At 34.3% G+C, this 19574-nt stretch overlaps 1 protein-coding gene across 2 annotated transcripts in view; it reads left to right on the top strand.

Annotated features, from left to right (window-relative positions):
* GIN1 (gypsy retrotransposon integrase 1) overlaps positions 1-18750 on the top strand; it is a 29195-nt gene extending 10445 nt beyond the window's left edge. Inside the window, exons 3-8 of one of the 2 annotated variants that reach the window (XM_059919403.1) lie at positions 692-885; positions 2504-2809; positions 9291-9482; positions 9578-9754; positions 10235-10520; positions 18043-18750. In XM_059919403.1, the coding sequence (XP_059775386.1) occupies positions 692-885; positions 2504-2809; positions 9291-9482; positions 9578-9754; positions 10235-10520; positions 18043-18317 (1430 nt within the window). In that variant the 3' untranslated portion in view covers positions 18318-18750. Of the gene's footprint in view, positions 1-691; positions 886-2503; positions 2810-9290; positions 9483-9577; positions 9755-10234; positions 10521-18042 lie in introns of those variants that run through there. The other variant, XM_059919404.1, reaches the window with a different exon arrangement.
* Positions 18751-19574: the final 824 nt, after the last annotated feature.

Raw genomic sequence — 19574 nt, 5'->3', positions numbered from 1 at the left:
AATGTTCCACTCAGCATGTGCTTAATTAAGCACACTAATATCTTACTGGTGTATTTTGGAGTTTGAATAGCTACTCATCCACACTGGAGAATTGGCGATTCTCTTCCTGCCCTGATTACTTCCCAGCCGTAGACTCTTTCCAGGTGTCTCCAAAGGAAAACAACTGTCCTGAGGATTAAGGTTTGCCCACTTTCTTGGCTTTATGAACCCTATTTCCTACCCAAATCCGGAAAAACTTAAGAGAGGTGGTTGCTTACAAAAATACAGCTATGATGAAATGCTATTTTGGAAAATTCTATTCCAGAAGTTGCTTATCTGTACATAATTTATTTGCTAATTCTTGCCTTTTTTAGGAGGTGCCTGTTGCAAGTATTTTTCTACTTTGATTACTCCCATAGAAAGATAATTTTATACTCCCATATTTATCATGTGCTTTGGTGAACAAGCTAGCCCTACTTGTGCTGATAGCTACAAAACTATAGCAGCTAGTTCTCCGACATATCTATTAGTAAGTGTAACAGCTGAGGACCTTTCAGATTGTATGGTAGCATCTTCACAAATATTCTATCTTAGAGGGAAAAAGATTTAACAAAAAAAACCTCATGGTTTGGAGATAAGGCTATGATTATCTTAAAACTATATAGATATCTAAAAATTTCAATTATATCTTTTTGGTATTTTTTTATTTCAGAAAAAAAGCTGTTTTATGTTGGAAAAGACAGAAAACAAAATCGTTTGGTAATTGTTTCAGAAGAAGAAAAAAAGAAAGTCCTAAGAGAATGCCATGAAAATGACACTGGAGCCCATCATGGCATATCCAGAACCCTTACTCTAGTGGAATCCAGCTACTATTGGACTTCTGTGACCAATGATGTCAAACAGTGGGTATGGCTTATGTATTTAGAATATTTTGAATAATGTCTTTGTAGTATATATCCAAAATTCATATTTGCTCCAGATTAACTCTAGATATCACTTCTCATTAAGTACTTTTTGTCTGGTTAGTTTTTCTGCAAAACATTTAAAGGGAGTTTTATTTCCCCTCAAAAATCTTCTTTAAAATCACTGAAATATAATTTGAACTAGAACAAAGCATTATTTAAATATTTGAAAATACTCTGTTTAGATAGATTATCTAGAACCAGATTTTCGTCATTGAACTATCTTGTATAGGCAGAATTTAAATGGGGCTGAAATTTCTTTGACCAAAAGTTAATCATTACCTCTTTGATGGCAGTCATACAATCTTTTCTTGAGAGGAGAATATGTTCATTATAAGTCAGGCCCCATGTGTGTCTCCTCTTTTGTCCCTATATTGTCTTGACATAGAAAATGTCAAATATGGCAGAAACCCCAAACCAACTAATTGCAAAATCAAGTTGTGAAGATAATGAAATTAGTCTGAGTTTTGTAACTTTATAACCCATTAGGACCTCAACTTCTTCTAATAGAAAATTCACCTAGGAGTTCTGGGATTCTTGCTGTTAGGTCAATTGATCCCTACTCTTTCTAGTGTGCTCCATATGGCAAATGATAGAAATTCCTTAGTATGTATGTGGGAACCCTTTAATAATCGTAATAGTGCATTAAAAAGACTGTCATTTCAGGCAAAAGAATTAACCCAACATTTAATTTAAAACTAAGTATCATTTGTGAGTCTGTGCAGGTATTCCAGAGACCTCAGTTTTTGTATTTGCCCTTAGAACCTGCCACACATTCCTTTACAGACATTCAATGAAATCTTTGTCACATCTTTATCATTTGAAAAATGATTTTTGGGAATAAGGTTATTTGTGATGAGAACTAGTTTAAGTTAGAAAAGCTAGAAAATAAAAATTTTGATCAAAAGTAACTATAATGCAATAAGATCGGTTTAAAAATTTTGTTCAGGACTTGGTTTGAAAGTAGTTTCCAAAGTGTAATTCCAGAAATATGTTGAACAATGGCACCATCCATATGTTGATCAATTGATCTCTTCTCTTCTCACACAAATGAAAGCTCCATGACAGCATGGGCTTTGTTTTTGTTCATTCTCTTTTTCCAGGACCTAGAGGAATTTCTGGCATCTATAAATATTGTTTGAATAAAGTTATATTTTAATGAATGTTACTGCATACATGAATGAATGAACTTAGTAGAGTGATAACTTTAAAAGAAAAAAATTTTGTTGGTTATAGAAATTATATACTCACATATTGATTTAAAATTATAGCAAACATATTTTAAGATCTATTCATTTAATAAATATTTATTGATTGTAAACCAGAATTATGTTCCATGTGAATAAGACCCCTTAAGGCGGTCATTGAATAGTAGTAGCAAGTAATATTTGCTTATATTCTGAATAGGTTTTATTTTATTATGAGAATAGTCCAAAAGTTTCTCCTTCAAAACACAAAGTACCTATCAACCATTTCAAAGTTCAGATTTATAAGACTGCTTTTATTATATTGAATATATTAACATTTGTATACCTTTTCTTTATTGTATGCCTGTTTTATAGGTATATGCTTGTCAGCATTGCCAAGTGGCAAAAAATACGGTTATTCTAGCACCTAAACAGCACCTTCTCAAAGTGGAGAATCCATGGAGTATAGTTACTGTTGATCTGATGGGCCCATTTCATACAAGCAGCAGAAGTCATGTATATGCTATAATCATGACAGATTTGTTCACAAAATGGGTTGTGATTTTGCCTCTTTGTGATGTTTCAGCATCAGAAATTTCTAAAGCTATTATCAATATATTTTTCTTATATGGACCTCCTCAGAAAATAATAATGGACCAAAGAGATGAGTTCATTCATCAGGTAAGACAAACTACTTAGATCTAGGAGCATATTTTACTCACCTTTCAGTGAGCAGCGCAACTTATATGGTACTTAATAAGTTGAGATAAATTCCTACAGATATAGAGGTTTAATATTGTATAGGACAAAGGTAGTTGGACTGGAAATTAAGGATTTTAGTAATTACTGTGCCACTAAGTAATTGTAAACCTATCTTTAGTTTTCTTCAAACTAAAATGAGAAGGTTGGACCAAAGAGTCTTTTTTTGCTTCTAGCTTAAAAATCTATGATTTACATGTAGAGGGAGAATTGACTAAATGGAGAAATACAGTCTTGTTCGTGAATGAGAATCTTCAATATTGAAAGATACCAATTTTTCCCAAATCAAAATTAATTTATATGCTAATGGATTTCTAATCAGCATGAAAAAGGAGGGAGTATTTTCCTTTGCCCTGGCCTTTATCCGGATTAAAGTTAACCTGAAAGAATAAGCAGACAGGAATACATACAAAAATTCTAAAAAAGGAATATAACTACTATACTTAAGGCATATTATTAAATTTTTATAATTGACAGGGTACTGGTGTAAGAAAATAACCAGACTGTCTAGGTTCACAGCACCTTTGATATCTCAGTCCAAAAGAAATACTTAAACTGATACTTATCAAATAGTTAGGGCCTGTGCCAGGGGGTCCCTAAGGTTATCTCCAGGTTTTATAATTCACTAGGAGTCCTAGGAGGACTCAGCAGATGGTCATACTATGGCTAAGATTTATTATAACTAAAGGATACAAAGCAAAATCAGCAGACAAAAGGCTCATGGGGATAAGTCCAGGGGAAACTAGGAACAAGCTTCTAAGACATCCACTCCCAGTGTAATCACACAGGACATGCTCAATTCTCCCAGCAGAGTTATAGCAACCCATGTAAATTGTTGTCTACCAGGGAAGCTCACTAGAGACTCGGTGCCTAGGATTTTTACTGGGAGCTGATCACATAAGCACCAAAAATTCTAGATTCTCAAAAGAAAGAAGGTGTTCAGCATAAGCCACCTTGATTGTATAAACAGTTTAGGCACTGTGAGCCACCCTTAATCAGTTAGGGAATGGTGGAAACCCGCACGAAATCCAAGGTTCTAGACACCAGCCAAGGGCCAACTTTGTAAGCAGGACTTTCACAGGATAGCAGCCTTAGTTCTGCTATGTTAACTCTTTTTCTGCACAGGTCCAAACAACGTAGTATTTATGTCCTAACCACTTAGCCATTTTAAAAAATAGTAGTCATAAATTGAAAGAAATAATATTTTCATTTCATTCTTAAATAACCACAGTTAGTTACTAATGGGATGGGTATACCTGTTTACCACTGCTAAGCTTTTCAAACTTTGGAATCAGTTTGGACACTGCCATCCTCATTTCCTGTTTCACATTGATTTTTATACAGTTGTTGCTTTTTATCATAGCACCTGTCAAAAAACAGTTCTGTAAAGATACAACATCATCAAAAGGAATATAGTCTTATCTAATGTTGAAACCATAAACTACCTTAAGCTAGTAGTTTTCAAGGTGTCCAACAGATGTTAAGGAGGCCCTTTGGCACAGAGTTTAGTAACCATGTTTAAAATGATAGAGCTGGTATCACAAATGAGTGGAGTTAGGGAAGGATTATTTAATAAATTTGATTTAATTAACAGCATAGATAACAATTTTCTAATTATTTCTAGTTATTTCTATAATATGATTTTAAAATTACTGCATACCAAAATTGTTTTCAGGTAAATTAAAAATTTTGGTTTTTTTAATTGAAACAAAAAAAAAAAATACAATTGACTTTTTTTTTTCAATCTCTAGAGACTGAGTTAACTTTCCAAGCTTAGGGAATAGTGACATAAATTTAAATGGAAAAATCACCAACTTTGGCTGTTTAAAAATTAGAAATTTATATGTGGTAAAATAACCAAAACATACAGGCCAAGAAATAGGCCAACAAAAATAAAGCACATTCATGCAGGAAAGGGTTAATGCCTTTATTATAAAAGATTCAAACAAATTAAAAAATTTAGTCAATGGCAGAAACGTAATTCACAAGAGGGAATAAAAATAATAAATATGGAAAAATGTTCAAACCCAATAATAGTATGTAAATTAAGACCATTTTTTGTTTATCTAAATCAAGAAAAATAGTAGTAATACCAAAAATACCAAATAGAGTACAGATAAAATAATATAGCCTTACCTTACAGGTAGTATAGCAACTTGAAACTAACTCTTGTAAAGCAGTCTGCCAAAGGTCCAGTAAGAACCATATATATATATATATATATATATATATATATATATATATATATATATATATATATATACACACTGATGAACGATCCTATTTCTAAGAATTCTAAGGCGATTATCCAAAGTATAGAAAAATAGCTCTTTTATGATATTATTTACCACAATGCTATGTATATTAACGAGAAATAGGAAATGACCTAAATATCCAAATAAAGTGTTTCAGAAAAATGTCAAGCCACGTGATGAAATATTTTGTAGTCATTAAAAATGTTGACAAAGAAAAGGAAATAACATGGACACTGATTAAAACATGTTCAGTTAAAACTCTGGATAAAAGATTTTATTACATATATTATGTATACATATTTTACATAAATGTAAAGAAACTAAAATAAAAATTTATATGGTTAACCATGGAGTTTTTAAGAGTAATGAGATTATAGGTTTTTTCCCTTAACTTTTCAGTTTATATGTTATCATTATGTTGCTTTTATAACTATTAGTGATTAAAATATACATAATCATCTGTTGTTTTGTGATATTAATTACTAGTGCTTAGCAATAACTAGTTCTCCTAGCCTTCCAAACATAGACGACTGTCCTAGCCTCTTGCAGGTGGGCAAGCCCAAGTAACACATCTGGGCAAAGAAGTTGAATGGATGAATGTGTGCCCCTTTCAGCCTGAGGTATTGAAAACTTCATCCTCGATTCTTCCTTCTCCCAGTCTTATTCTCTCTGGAGAATTAACTGCGTATTTCAGCTATTACCCTAAAGGGTAGTGGATTTTCTCTCATCCAGGATTTCTGAGGCACCTAGGTGCTTTGGAGAGACACCCTGACCTACAGTTGACCTTGTCTGAGCAAGTAGTAAAATTTTTGAGTTAAACCACTGAGCCTTGAATGTGTTTTGTAACTGCAGTATAATGTTGCCTACCTTGACTGACATAGCAGTGGTCTGCAAAATGGGGTGTGCAAGACAATCTAGTTTGTAGGATGACAATATTAGAACTTTTGTTTATAATTTTTATCTAATAAATAAGAAAGAAATGAAGCTTTTACTAATAATATATAGAGATTGATAATAGCATCCTGAATCAACAAAGCAGATGATTGTGTGTCGCACATGGTGTGGGAAGGTATCTTGGGAGAAAAGTGAGAATCTGCAACATGTGGGAATCCATAGTGGTTCCCTCACTCATTCTTTTGCTTTAGCAGCAGTAATTAAATTTATGGATATTGTCCAGTTTTTGCCAAACTACCCTTCATAGAATAGCTAGGTGGCTTAATTTTCTTGCAGTGAAACAAGATCATACAAATAATAATGCAGTCACCTTTCAACCACAGGAAAATGATAGAGCTGACACAAGTAACTTCTAGTACTACCTCTTTCACAGATACATTAATGATATAAAAATAAATGTGGACTAATCAGATCTGATAGGAAATTAGCCACCAAAATTCAAAATTATCAAGAAATCTATTTGAAATATTGTCTTACTTTCACCTTTATTAATGAAAAGCCTCATCCTAAATGCATACAGTACTTCAAGATACTAAGTAATGACAATATGAAACCATTATGAATCACCAGCAGTCTTTCTAGTCGTGTTTAAAGTCATATGATATATACATTATTGGTACTATGTATAAAATAGACAACTGATGGGAACATACTGTGTAGCACAGGGAACTCTACCTAATACACTCTGATAACCTAAATGGGAGGGAAGTCCAATAGGGAGGGGATATCTGTATGTGTATGGCTGATTCATTTTGTTGTGCTAGTGGAGGCTAACACAACATTGTAAAGCAACCATACTCCAATAAAAATTAATTTAAAAAAAAAAAGTCATATGATAATCCAAGACTGAAAATTTTACCAAAAGTAACAATAAATGTTTATAAGCCTCTTTTCTGAGGTTTAACAAAAAAACTAAAAATCACATGTGATTAAGAAAATGTGTTCTTTTTGCTGTGATTTAAATGGCTTAAATATTATACAGCAGGCATAATCGTGACAAAATAAAATATTTTCTTTTGTCAGCATATACTGACATAGAAAACACTGCTAAAGTATTGAAATAAGATTTAGAACATTATACACAATGTGGGAGGTTTATTATAAAGTTGATGAAAGTACAGATGTTTCTAACATATCTCAGCTTAGAGCATTTGAGTATTTGTTAAATTGTTTCAATAAAATACACAAAGACCTTTTTATAAACCTCTGAAGAAAAGAGAATTAACGTTTGTAAAGGAAAAATTATTTCTTTAATTTTAAAAATGTGTCTTATGGAAAACTAAAATTGTGACCACTAATGGAATGTCTGGTTTGATGGGGAGAAAAAAAGGCTCTTGGGGTAAGGATATATAGGTAGCATCTCACAAATGGATTCACTGGATCAGTTCTAGGCAACCTCTTCAAACAAGTTGAAGCCTTTTCCAAAAGTCAGTCATTTTTAAAACCATTAATTATGACCTCAGATTGAGGCTGACCCAAATGATACCTATTTTCTGGGATTTCTTTTAGATTACTTTTGAATTAAAAGGAGGTGGCCTAACATATATACAATGGAATACTACTCAGCCATAAAAAGAAACAAAGTTGAGTTATTTGTAGTGAGGTGGATGGGCCTTGAGTCTGTCATACAGAGTGAAGTCAGAAAGAGAAAAACATACCGTATGCTAACACATATATATGGAATCTAAAAAAAAAAAAAGTGGTTATGAAGAACCTAGGGACAGGATAGGAATAATGACACAGATGTAGAGAATGGACTTGAGGACACGGGGAGGGGGAAGGGTAGGCTGGGATGAAGTGAGAGAGTGGCACGGACTAATATATACTACCAAATGTGAAATAGCTAGCTAGTGGGAAGCAGCCGCATAGCACAGGGAGATCAGCTCAGTGCTTTGTGACCACCTAGAGGGGTGGGATAGGGAGGGTGGGAGGGAGACGCAAGAGGGAGGAGATATGGGGATATATGTATATGTATAGCTGATTCACTTTGTTATAAAGCAGAAACTAACACACCATTGTAAAGCAATTATACTCCAATAAAGATGTTAAAAAAAAAAAAAAAAGGAGGCGGCCTTAATTAGTACATATATTAGGTAGGAATTGTATTCCACTGCGAGTAACAGAGAACCCTTCTCTTCCCTCCAATATATAAACTCCAATAGGAGTTTATTTTATACTTAGGGAAGAGAAGGCCAGGCTCTCCAGGGTTGGAAGGGTAACTCTGAATGTCATTGGGAACCCATGCTTCTAGCATTCTGTTCCACCATCTTTGAGATGTGACTCTCAATCTTATGCTTACAATATGGCATGCCACAAATTCTACATTTCTGGCAGAAAGAAAGGGGAGGTTAATGGGCAAAAAAAGCTAGAACTAGCTGAGTCTGCCCAACAACTTTCACTTAAATCTTTTTGGCCAGTACTGTATCACTACCCCACTACTATATCACTACTATCTGACTACCCCAACTAAAAATAATAAGAAAAAATAGTTTGAGGTGTAAATAAGGTAGGAAAAATAAGTTAACAGGCTTATTCTTAGAAGTTTTCTAAACTCATTTTGACTTATTAGGCCCTGCCCATAATAAATATAACAACAAAAATAATAGTAACATTAAGAGTTATAAAGTGCTTACTACTTGCCAAGCACTGTTTTAAGTGCCTTATAAACATTTATTCATTTAATCCTCAAGAGAGTCGTGGGTAGGATTTTCCTCATTTTACAGATGAAGAAACTGAGTACACAGAGGTTTGGTGATTTGGCCAAGGTCATGTAGCTGTCAAGTGGATTATGTTAACTGTGTTTGAGAAACTGTCTACTGAATTAAAATGTTATCTGAACTCAGAGTTAGTGTTAAATTCTGTTCTTCCATTTCCTTGCTGTATGTGTGTGTCTGGCAAGGCACTCAACCTCCCAGAGCTTCAACCTCCCAGAGCTTCAGCTTCTTATCTTTAAAATGGGGTTAATAATATCTCATAAGATTTTTGTCAGGTATAATGACTGTAATGTAAAGCATCAGCACATAGTAAGGATTCAATAAATGGTAATTACTCTTTTAAACAAAATATGTGTGTTTTCATAAAGACTGGCTATGGTCAAGGAAAAGGCAAGATTCAAATTCTTTTGCAACCTTTCAATCCAGGGAAAAATAAAATACAGATTTTAAAATCAGCTTTGTTTTTTGTATGTTTTTCAGATCAATGTAGAACTGTGTGAATTGTTTGGTACAAAGCAAATTGTAATTTCTCATGCCTCCCAAACTATTAATCCAACTGTAAGTACACCTAGCACAATCAAAACATTTCTTTCCAAACACTGTGCTGACTACCCAAACAACTGGGATGATCACCTAGCAGCTGTTTCATTTGCCTTCAATGTTACTCACTTGGTATGTACCTTTTTATAATCTGTACTTGTGAATTATGACTATTTCTTGGCTACATAAATGTTTTATTACAAATTGTTGTTTATTTTTCTTAATAGGAACCTACTAAAAATACACCGTATTTTCAAATGTTTAATCGAAATCTTTACATGCCTGAGACTTCAGATATTCTTCGTGAAGTGGATGGTAATAATACAAGTATGTTTGCCAGAATTCTAGGTGCATTTAAAGAAGCTGATAAAATAATGGAGAATAAGACAACTTCAGCGGGCCAGGTGATTCTATCTAATAGAAAAAAACTCTATAATCTAAAAATCTATAAAGTGATTTTTTTTTTTTAATTTCAGCACACACTCACATACATATGATATACCCTTAAACCAAATTTTTTCTATTGAATTCTGCATGTTTTGATTAAACAGTATGTTTATTAGCTATGAAATTCTGAGAGACATTAATAGGAAAACTATGTGTTTTGGAATCAAGGTAGAGCTGAATTCAAATCCCTGGTCTTGCTTTCTAGTTGTTTAACTTGGGCATATTACTTTATCTCATATTACTTTATTTTCTTTATAAAATTGAGGTAATAATACTGACTTTGAAATATTGTTTTAAAAAATTAAGTGGGATTCTTGCCTAGCTTTCAGTAGCATCTCAATAAGTAATCTTTTTATTATAATGTTATCTGTATATACCTTCAAGAAACTCTAGCTCTTTCATCCCTTTGTTCTTTTTTTTTGTTTTTACACTTGCAGATGGAGAACAACAGTTTTGATGAACTAAATAAAAGCAAAATCATTGTTAAAAAGAAACCAAAGCAATTAAATCCATTTCATCTAAAAGTGGGTCATGAAGTTTTAAGACAAAGGAAAAACTGGTGGAAGGATGGTCGTTTCCAATCTGAATGGGTTGGTCCTTGTGTCATAGACTATATTACAGAAAATGGATGTGCTGTTCTGAGAGACAACACTGGGACTAGACTTAAAAGACCCATCAAAATGTCCCACCTCAAGCCCTATGTAAGAGAATCCAGTGAACAAGGTAAATATCTGTCACTTCTCTACATTTTTACTTTCTTTGAATGAAGAGAGAAGTTAAAAATATAAGAAATCTCCCCCGCCCCGCACCCCTCCTTTGGTTAGTTTTTCTTTTCCCTTCTCATTTTTATAAAATTTTGTACAGTATTGGAGCCCAGGTAGTCTTTTTTTTTTTTTTTTTTTTTTATTTATTTTCAGCTGTGTTGGGTCTTCGTTGCTGTGTGAGGGCTTTCTCTAGTTGCGGCAAGTGAGGGCCACTCTTCATCGCAGTGCACGGGCCTCTCACTATCGCGGCCTCTCCCGTTGCGGAGCACAGGCTCCAGACGCGCAGGCTCAGTAGTTGTGGCTCACGGGCTTAGTTGCTCCGCGGCATGTGGGATCTTCCCAGACCAGGGCTCGAACCCGTGTCCCCTGCATTGGCAGGCAGATTCTTAACCACTGTGCCACCAGGGAAGCCCCCCCAGGTAGTCTTTTTTATTAGCATGTGTCTTCTGGAACTGTCAGGTTTGTAAGAGATTTTATTTTGATTTCTAGTGTACTTTTCACACACTTTCCCACAGTTCATGTGGGAGACACTGAACGTGTTTCACAGAAGGAGGAATTATATCTTCATTATTTTCACTTTCAGAATATTTTGTCACTTTTAGCATGAAATGATAGTAACTAAGATAAGTAATGCCAAAAACAAACATACTGTCTGGAATTCTGTTGTGAGATAAATATATTAGGGGACATTTAAAAATGTGATTAATTTTTAATGTTGCATCTTAGTCACAGTCATGGTGGATGCAGGGGAGGGTGAGAGTGGGAGATACTCAGAATGCTATAAAGTGCCATTATAAGAAGAGGTAATAGCACACTGGACAAGGTAATACTTGCCTCAAAATGTGATTACGAATAGTCAAGATATCCTGATCTTCTCTAACCCTTTCTTTCATAGACTGGAGCTAAATGACATGGCTTTCAGATTAAATCCCACTTTATTGAGACTTTTATTTTGTCCTATTGTATGTGCTCCCTAGAGTTTCTTTGGGGTGGATAACTTAGAGGGAGTGAATTGGTACCTTAGCTAGTTAATTTTGTTTTTTCTATAAAGAAAGATAAAGCATCAGTATTATTTGAATCTGAGTAGCAATTAAGGAAGATACAATTTAGTACATTTTTAAACAATATAAACAACTGAGTTATTTAACAGGCATAAGTAAATAATAATTACAAAAATGATGATCATAGATAACCCTCTTTCTTAGGATATGAAGCCCTTGGGGCTGCTTTGTAATAGCTCAACTCTGTTTCTGATCTGGGTCACAACTCTCATGTTAAAAGCTCTGAGTACCCTCCTTTCTGCTTATGGCAGAACCAGTTGCTCTAGTAGTAAACTTAGCTTGGACTGTTCCAATTCAGAAAGCTCACAGTACCTTCATTCTCGTTGTTAGAAGATAAGCACTTTTATTCCTTGTGCCTCTTCTTAGTTCTAAGCTGCCCTTTATGATTTCTCCCTTCTGCAAGTTAAGTAGGAACAAAAGATTATACAGGTGCATGTTGTCCTTTCTTCTTCTTTTGATTTTCCCCTTAATCTTTGGCTTTCAGGACTTGCTCCCTTCTAATGTGTTAACCTTCCTTAATTAATACAAAATCTGTGCTTAAAATGCTGCTGTATCAGGATCTGTTTCAACATTTTGCAATTTGCTCTTGCCGAAGAATTTCTTAAGGAGACCTAACATTTTGCTACTGCTGAATATTTCAGAATCCAATTGAATAGAACAATTTCTAAACAGAGGCAGTACAATTTTTGCCTCATGCTTGAATTCTCTGCAGATTATTCTTCCAGTAATACAAAGGAAATTGCAGTATTAGTACTAGTGTATACATATAAGGAACCTGAGATTGATGGGTAAAATTGTTTTTTCTTATTAATCAAAGGAGGTACTAATCTAGCTATCCTAGAGTCTGGTTCTTGTTTACTCTTTGGTCCGTTTTTGTCTGTTTCTCTTATTTGTAGAAAATTCAAAATAAATGTGATTTCTATCACATATTTTCCTGAAAATCTTCACCTCAAAAGCTGATTTTAAAGAGTCTTTGAACTGAATTTAAACCAAACAGAATGTCTTTGAATAGTCATCCCATTCTTTTGACATAAATTTGAACAAGGTATAGCCAAAAGAACTATGAATTTGTCTGCATTGTTGCTCTTACCAGCATTGAGATTTCATAGCTGTCTTAAAGCTCACTGTACAAAGCAGATATGCTTCCGTTGCGAACTTCTTATCCATTCTTATCTAGAACATAATGTTGAGGGAGCACATTCAGTACTAGGTTGACATTGATATTTTAAGCAGGCCTATTTGCCTTTTTGTCTAGTTCAGTGCCAGGCACCTTTTCAAGACTGAGTATTTTAACAAGAAATTTTTCGACATACCATAGTGTCTCTTCATAATCATAATGTTTCCCTTTGAAAGGAAAAATGTTATTGACCCATTATTCTATCTGACATAGATTTTGAGTAGTGTTGTTTGTTTTGAGTGGGAATTATTGTGATCAGTTTGTGTCTGCCTCCCCTAAAGGCTTTGGTCTGAATGCCCTTCACAGTTTGTGAAATGGTTTTTATTCTTTTATAAGTTTCCTATTGCTGCCATAACAATTTACCACAAATTTAGTGGCTTAGAACAACACAAGTTTATTATCTTACAGTTCTATACTTAGAAATCCAATGTAGGTCTCATTGGGCTAAAATTGAGGCATTGTCAGGGCTGTGTTCCTTTCTGAAGGCTCAAGAAGATGGTGTTTCTGTGCATTTTCCACCTTCTAGAGGCTGTTCACATTGCTTGGCTGTGGTCCTCTTCCTCTATCTTAAAAGCCAGCAGTGGGGGTAGAGTTCTTCTCACATTACATCACTCCATCCTCCTATTCTTCCTTCCCCTTCCACATTTAAGGACTCTTATCCTTGGGCCCATCCTGATAATCCAGGATAATCTCCCTGGTTCAAGGTTGGTTGGTTAGCAACCATAATTCTATCACTACCCTAATTCTCCTTTGCCATGTAAGGTAACGTAATCACAAGTTTCATGAATTAGTACATGGCTATCTTTAGGGGTCCATTATTCTGCCTACCACAATTATGGTCTACACTCGCAAAACAAAATAAAGCTTAGTCCCTGTATTAGTATCAAGCCCATGAGCTTGACTTTATTATTAATACACAGTCATCAGTTGGTATCCACAAGGGATCAGTTCCAGGAGCCCTGTGGATACCAAAATCCGCTTGTGCTCATGCCCCTTACATAAAATGGCATAGTACGGTACCCCCAACCTTTATCCCCTACCCCACCCGCACATCCATGGATCCGAACCCTGGGATATGGAGAGCCAACTGTAGTTTTAGCAAAGCACCTCCCTTTGGCCTCTAATTATGTAATCTCACAATTAAAAGTCATTCAGTTCTCTGTGTTAGTGTTGGTTATCTGTTATGACAATTATGTGGTATGTATCAAATTGTAGTTATTTGTTATTTTATCATGAGAAAAGATGTAGTAGTATGGCAACACACTGTAATAGTTTTAGGATATCAGGCCATGTATAGGATTAGTCAAGACACCTCACTTCACAATAAGAAAATTAATTATTCTGAAACCTTGTACTTTTCTTTCTATTTGAAAAAATAAATTAATCCAAATCACTCAGACTTTTCTAAGGCTTTGGTTTTAACTTATTTTTCTCCTTAGGGAAATTTTAATATTCTTAATCTCATTTTTTTTCTCTTTAAAACTAAATAAGAAAAAGTATGTCAAAACTGCTGATAACACCTTCCTGAAATGTCTTGAAAATACCTCTGCTTCTAAGAAACTAAAGACTTAAGTATTCAGTCCAGACAAAACTGAAATAATGCTCTCATCAAACATGTCATAATAGTAACTAAATCAATAGAATGAGAAAATTAAAATAATTAAATTCTATCGTGTAATGTGACTGAGTAGAAAAGTCCTTTAATATGGTTTTGTTTATCTCTCTGTCTTTTTATCTTGGATGCAAAAACTTATCTTGTTCTTTTCTATATCCCTAACTCAGGATTGTTCTAGATCAGTACTGTCCAATGAATATATAATGCAAAAACTATGTAATATATAATTTAAAATTTTCTAGTAGCCATGTTTAAAAAGTAGGTGAAAAAAATTTTAATAATATATTTATAGTTACCCAATATATCTAAGATAGCATTATTTCAACATGTATGTAAGGCCTCAAAAATCTCCTTCTGGTAAGTCTTTGGTAATCTTTTTTTGAAGTTAAAGAGCATTTCTGTTGGGTGCACTAGATTTAGAACATAGTAGGAATTGAAACATATTTGACCTTTATGAATGAATGAGAATTTTGTTTTTTCCTACACAAAGAAGGCTTGAAATCTCCAGAGTAGTTTTCCATTGCATATAGAGTGATTTGTGTAGAATTTGCTGAGTATAATCTTTATTCTCTACAGTTTTATCACACTAAGTTACTTTAAAGTTTATTTAAAAGAAAGTGTGTGTGTGTGTGTGTGTGTGTGTATGTATATATATTCAGATATATATTGGTTACTTTCATATAGAAGCTGTCCTCTTACAAACAGGTGAGGTTGGTAAAGTCCATTTGTTTCTAAGTCTACTGTAATTAGGCGGTGCTTATGCTCAAGGTCTTTGAATGCATTTGCAGGAAATCAAAGTGATAACTTCTAAGAGCTTTACATCTATCCATAGTCTCCCTGTTGATACATGTTTACTGGACATATTTTACTACAGTAGACCTGCTTTCTGTATGGAAAAAAATTTTTGAGACAGAAAACTTCCTTCATCAAAGATCTCTGCAAAGATCCAATTTGGAAATACTTTAAATGCTATATTGTAGCTGCTGTCACTAATACATTGCTGCAGTGTACCCTGAACCTATGAAATTCTTCATGGCTTATTAGAAAAATTTCATCAGCAACATTTTTACCATACCTAACCTTTTTAAGTTCTCTTTTAAATTACAACCTATCTTTCTCTAGTATTAACAAGCTAATAGCAGACTTTGATGTTGAAACTCTAGCACACAGTCTAAAAGTGTTTCAATTTCACTGATCATTTTTTCTTCTTTCCTGCTACTCTTGGGCATAGCACTTCTCATGGGTTGCATGATTTTTTTATCTCTCAGAATTGTTCTCTTGTTCAGCAATTCATCCCCTATAACATACAAAAATCATTTTCTTATCACCTTCAATTACCCATACTTTTATTTCCATCATAAGTATGTGTATCTTCTTAACAGCATCTTCAATCTAATTACTACTTTTGCATTAATAAGAATTGGTGGGGTTAAACTTAGAAAGCCTCTCAAAACTAAAATACCAAGTACACTTTGCCTAATGAAGAAGTAAATGGGCAAAACTAAATGTCCATACAAGCCCAAGTCTACTTATGCCATCTGTTGGGAGAGAACATAGCTTTGTTTGATCTTTTTTTTTTTTAATATATTTTTTTAAAGTTTATTTATTTATTTATTTATTTATTTTGGCTGCATTGGGTCTTCGTTGCTGTGTGGGGGCTTTCTTTTCGTTGCGGCGAGCGGGGGCTACTCTTTGTTGCAGTGTGCGGGCTTCTCATTGCGGTGGCTTCTCTTGTTGTGGAGCACGGGCTCTAGGTGCGCGTAGTTGTGGCCCACAGGCTCTAGAGTGCAGGCTCAGTAGTTACGGCACACGGGCTTAGTTGCTCCGCAGCATGTGGGATCTTCCCGGACCAGGGCTCGAACCCATGTCCCCTGCATTGGCAGGCAGATTCTTAACCACTGCGCCACCAGGGAAGTCCTGTTTGATCTTTTGATGTTTGTAAATTTAAAGTTCATAAATGTGTAACTTATAGGGTTGGAATAGATTCAGTTAGCTTTTCACATATTAGTATGAGGATGGGTAGGGTGGAATCATGTTCTGGGATATATTAGCAAATTTATCTGCTCTGAGAAACTTTCATTGATCTCTAATCTAAATGGGTAATTAATGTTCCTTTTGCTATTTCTTGAACTTAAAATTTGAGGATTCTTTAAGGTATTAAAATCTTTAAGAGAATCTGTTAAAGTTTTGGGAGAAAATCCAGAAAGAGAAGGCAGGGGTCCAGGAAGTTAATCAGCTGCGGTGGAATAGTTCCTTGTTGTAATGAATTAAAATATTATGTAGGGAGAAATTCTTTTATATAATTAACCTTTATTTATAAAGATGCTGCTGCTTTGCCATGTGTTTTTCATTTTAAGCATTTTTTTCCTGATAGTGATGATAAATTTGCTCAAAATAGAATGAAATACTGACAAGATTGCTTGTCACATTTTAGTATGGATTTAGCTACACCTTAAAAGGTCATGAGCATTTTAATATTAAATTAGACTTGGGGCTTCCCTGGTGGCGCAGTGGTTGAGAATCTGCCTGCCAATGCAGGGGACGCGGGTTCGAGTCCTGGTCTGGGAGGATCACACGTGCCGCGGAGCAACTGGGCCCGTGAGCCACAATTACTGAGCCTGCGCGTCTGGAGCCTGTGCTCCGCAACAAGAGAGGCCGCGATAGTGAGAGGCCCGCGCATCGCGATGAAGAGTGACCCCCACTTGCCGCAACTGGAGAAAGCCCTCGCACGGAAACGAAGACCCAACACAGCCAAAAATAAATAATAAATAAATAATAAATAAATTTTTAAAAAAAATTAGACTTAAGTAAGCTAAGCTTTTTAGTCTAATTCGTTGTAGCCTGCCTACTTTCACATTCCTATTATATAAGCCTGATGCTAGGAACTTAATCTTCATTTTAGTTTATCATTTCATATTGTGACAATTTAATATTATTGCCCTAATATGGATTCTATAAAGACCGGGGAATTATCTAAAGTTGTAAATGTAAGGACTCAACAATTCCATTTGTTAAAACATCTTTCATGACCCCGTTAATTCACCCAGAAATGCTTTGCAGAAGTATATTAAGAATATCATCAACATCAAAAATATAGTTTTATAACTTTTGTTTTTAATCTATACCATGATTCTCACCCCCTCACCCACACCTACCACCCCCTCCACCCACACCTACCAAACATAGGTCAAGAGAATACTCTGTAATGGCCAAATGGGAAAAGAATCCAAAAAAGAGTGGATATATGTGTATGTATAACAGATTCACTTTGCTGTACACCTGAAACTAACACAACATTGTAAATCAACGATACCCCAATAAAAATTTTTTTTAATCCTGTAAAAAAAATCCCTTTATATTATTCCTTTTATTTTTAATTGGAAAAAAAAAAGTTTGGCTCTTTTAAAACCCTTGATCTTTCCTGAATTCTGTATGTATGAACTGTCAAATTCATATATCATTTTATTCATTCTTTGACATATTTATTTAGGAGATACGAGAACCCACCAGAAATTAATCTTGATAGTTAATTTGTATTACTTGGGATTTTGTTCCTCATTTAACAGTATTTAATTTTAAAGTGATTTAATTATAATTCTAAAAGGCAAACTTATGTTTCTTCTTTCAGACAGTCTTTATCTCTTACAAGGTTCAGTAGTGGCAGATCATGACTACATTGGAATGCCTGAAATTTCAGTTGGAGCATATCAAGCAAATATTCTGGTAGAAGATGCAACTATTGGAGTAGTCGACAGTGAATTACTGACATCAAGCAAGGATCGTGAACTGTTAGAATATAGAAATGCCAAAATTTCTCCCTTGATAGACGATCATAGTACTCTTGAAAAGCAGACTTTTAGTCTCTTGGACTCTTCAAACCAAGTCCTTGAGTACTTAAGTTAGTGAACACCAAAATTCATTTAAAGTGCTTGTTTAGAAAGTATATCTCCTTGAATCTTGTTATCTTTTCCATTCAAAAAGGTTACTTAGAAAAAGTATCTTGACAAACTCTTAATGACTAAATCCTGAAGATTTATTTTATAACTATTTATTTATCTAAAGTTGTGCCTCATTTGAATGTCAGTGCATATATATATAAAAAGGCAAAGAAAGTATATTACATAGATGTCATTTTTTCTTCTAAAAAGAGAACAGGCAAAGCATGCTTGCTTCTTAGGAAGTAAACTAAATTCTAGCTCAAAACTCTCAAAACTTTGTTTGATATTGGTACCATGTTTTCAGTTTTAATTTTTTTTAATATTCCCCCCTTTTAAAAAATAAGTTTGAACTACCTAGAATTGTGTTAATAAATATTTATTAAATGTGATAAATGAAACCTCTTTCTGTGTCATTGGAACTTCTAAAAACAATATTGTAGGAAAAAATTTAGAGTTGTTTAATGGGCTCCTACAGTGTATTAGTAAGTTCACCTTGTTAGACAGGCTCAGGATTAGGGTCTGAAACTATATATTGATTTGAAAACATTTGTGCATTTCCATAGTATAAAAGTCAGAAGCATCCATTAATAAGATTTTTTCTGCAGTCTTAAAGAAGTAAATAATAATTATAAAATAACATATCAAAGATTTTAAACTATAATTTCTATGATAGTTATAACTTTGCTCAACAAATATTTGTTATAAAGCACTTTGAAGAATACTGTGGGAAAAATAAATGCTGTGTGTGCCTTGTCCCCAAGAGAGACGTACAGTCCAGTAGGGAATATAGATCATATAAGCCATGTACAACAGTAGTTACAAGTTATGTGCTAAGTTCCATAAGAAAAGTGCAAATAATATATTTAGGGAGGAAGAAAAGGAAGAGTTTATTTCTGGATAGGAAACTTAGGCTATTAATGGAAGAAGGATCTTTTGAGCTTGACCCTGAAGAATGAATAGGATTTGGTGAGAGGGTCCAAAAAATTAGAGGAAAAGAAATGCACAGAGACAGAAAGTATTGTAATGATTTACAGAAAGGCAGGGCTTTTTGTTGTCTACATTGCCTCAAGTATAAGGTGAAATGGTAAGGTATGGGGAGATAAAGCTGAAGGGGAAGTAGGAAACCTTGTGGAGGGCTTTGAATACTGTTAGGGGTTGAATTGTGTCCCCCTCCCTCCAAATTCATATGTTGAAGTTCTAAACCCTAGTACCTTAGAATGTG

The sequence above is a fragment of the Balaenoptera ricei genome, chromosome 3, assembly GCF_028023285.1.
Source record: "Balaenoptera ricei isolate mBalRic1 chromosome 3, mBalRic1.hap2, whole genome shotgun sequence".
NCBI lineage: Eukaryota > Metazoa > Chordata > Mammalia > Artiodactyla > Balaenopteridae > Balaenoptera > Balaenoptera ricei.
This window is presented reverse-complemented; position numbering and strand designations above follow the sequence as displayed.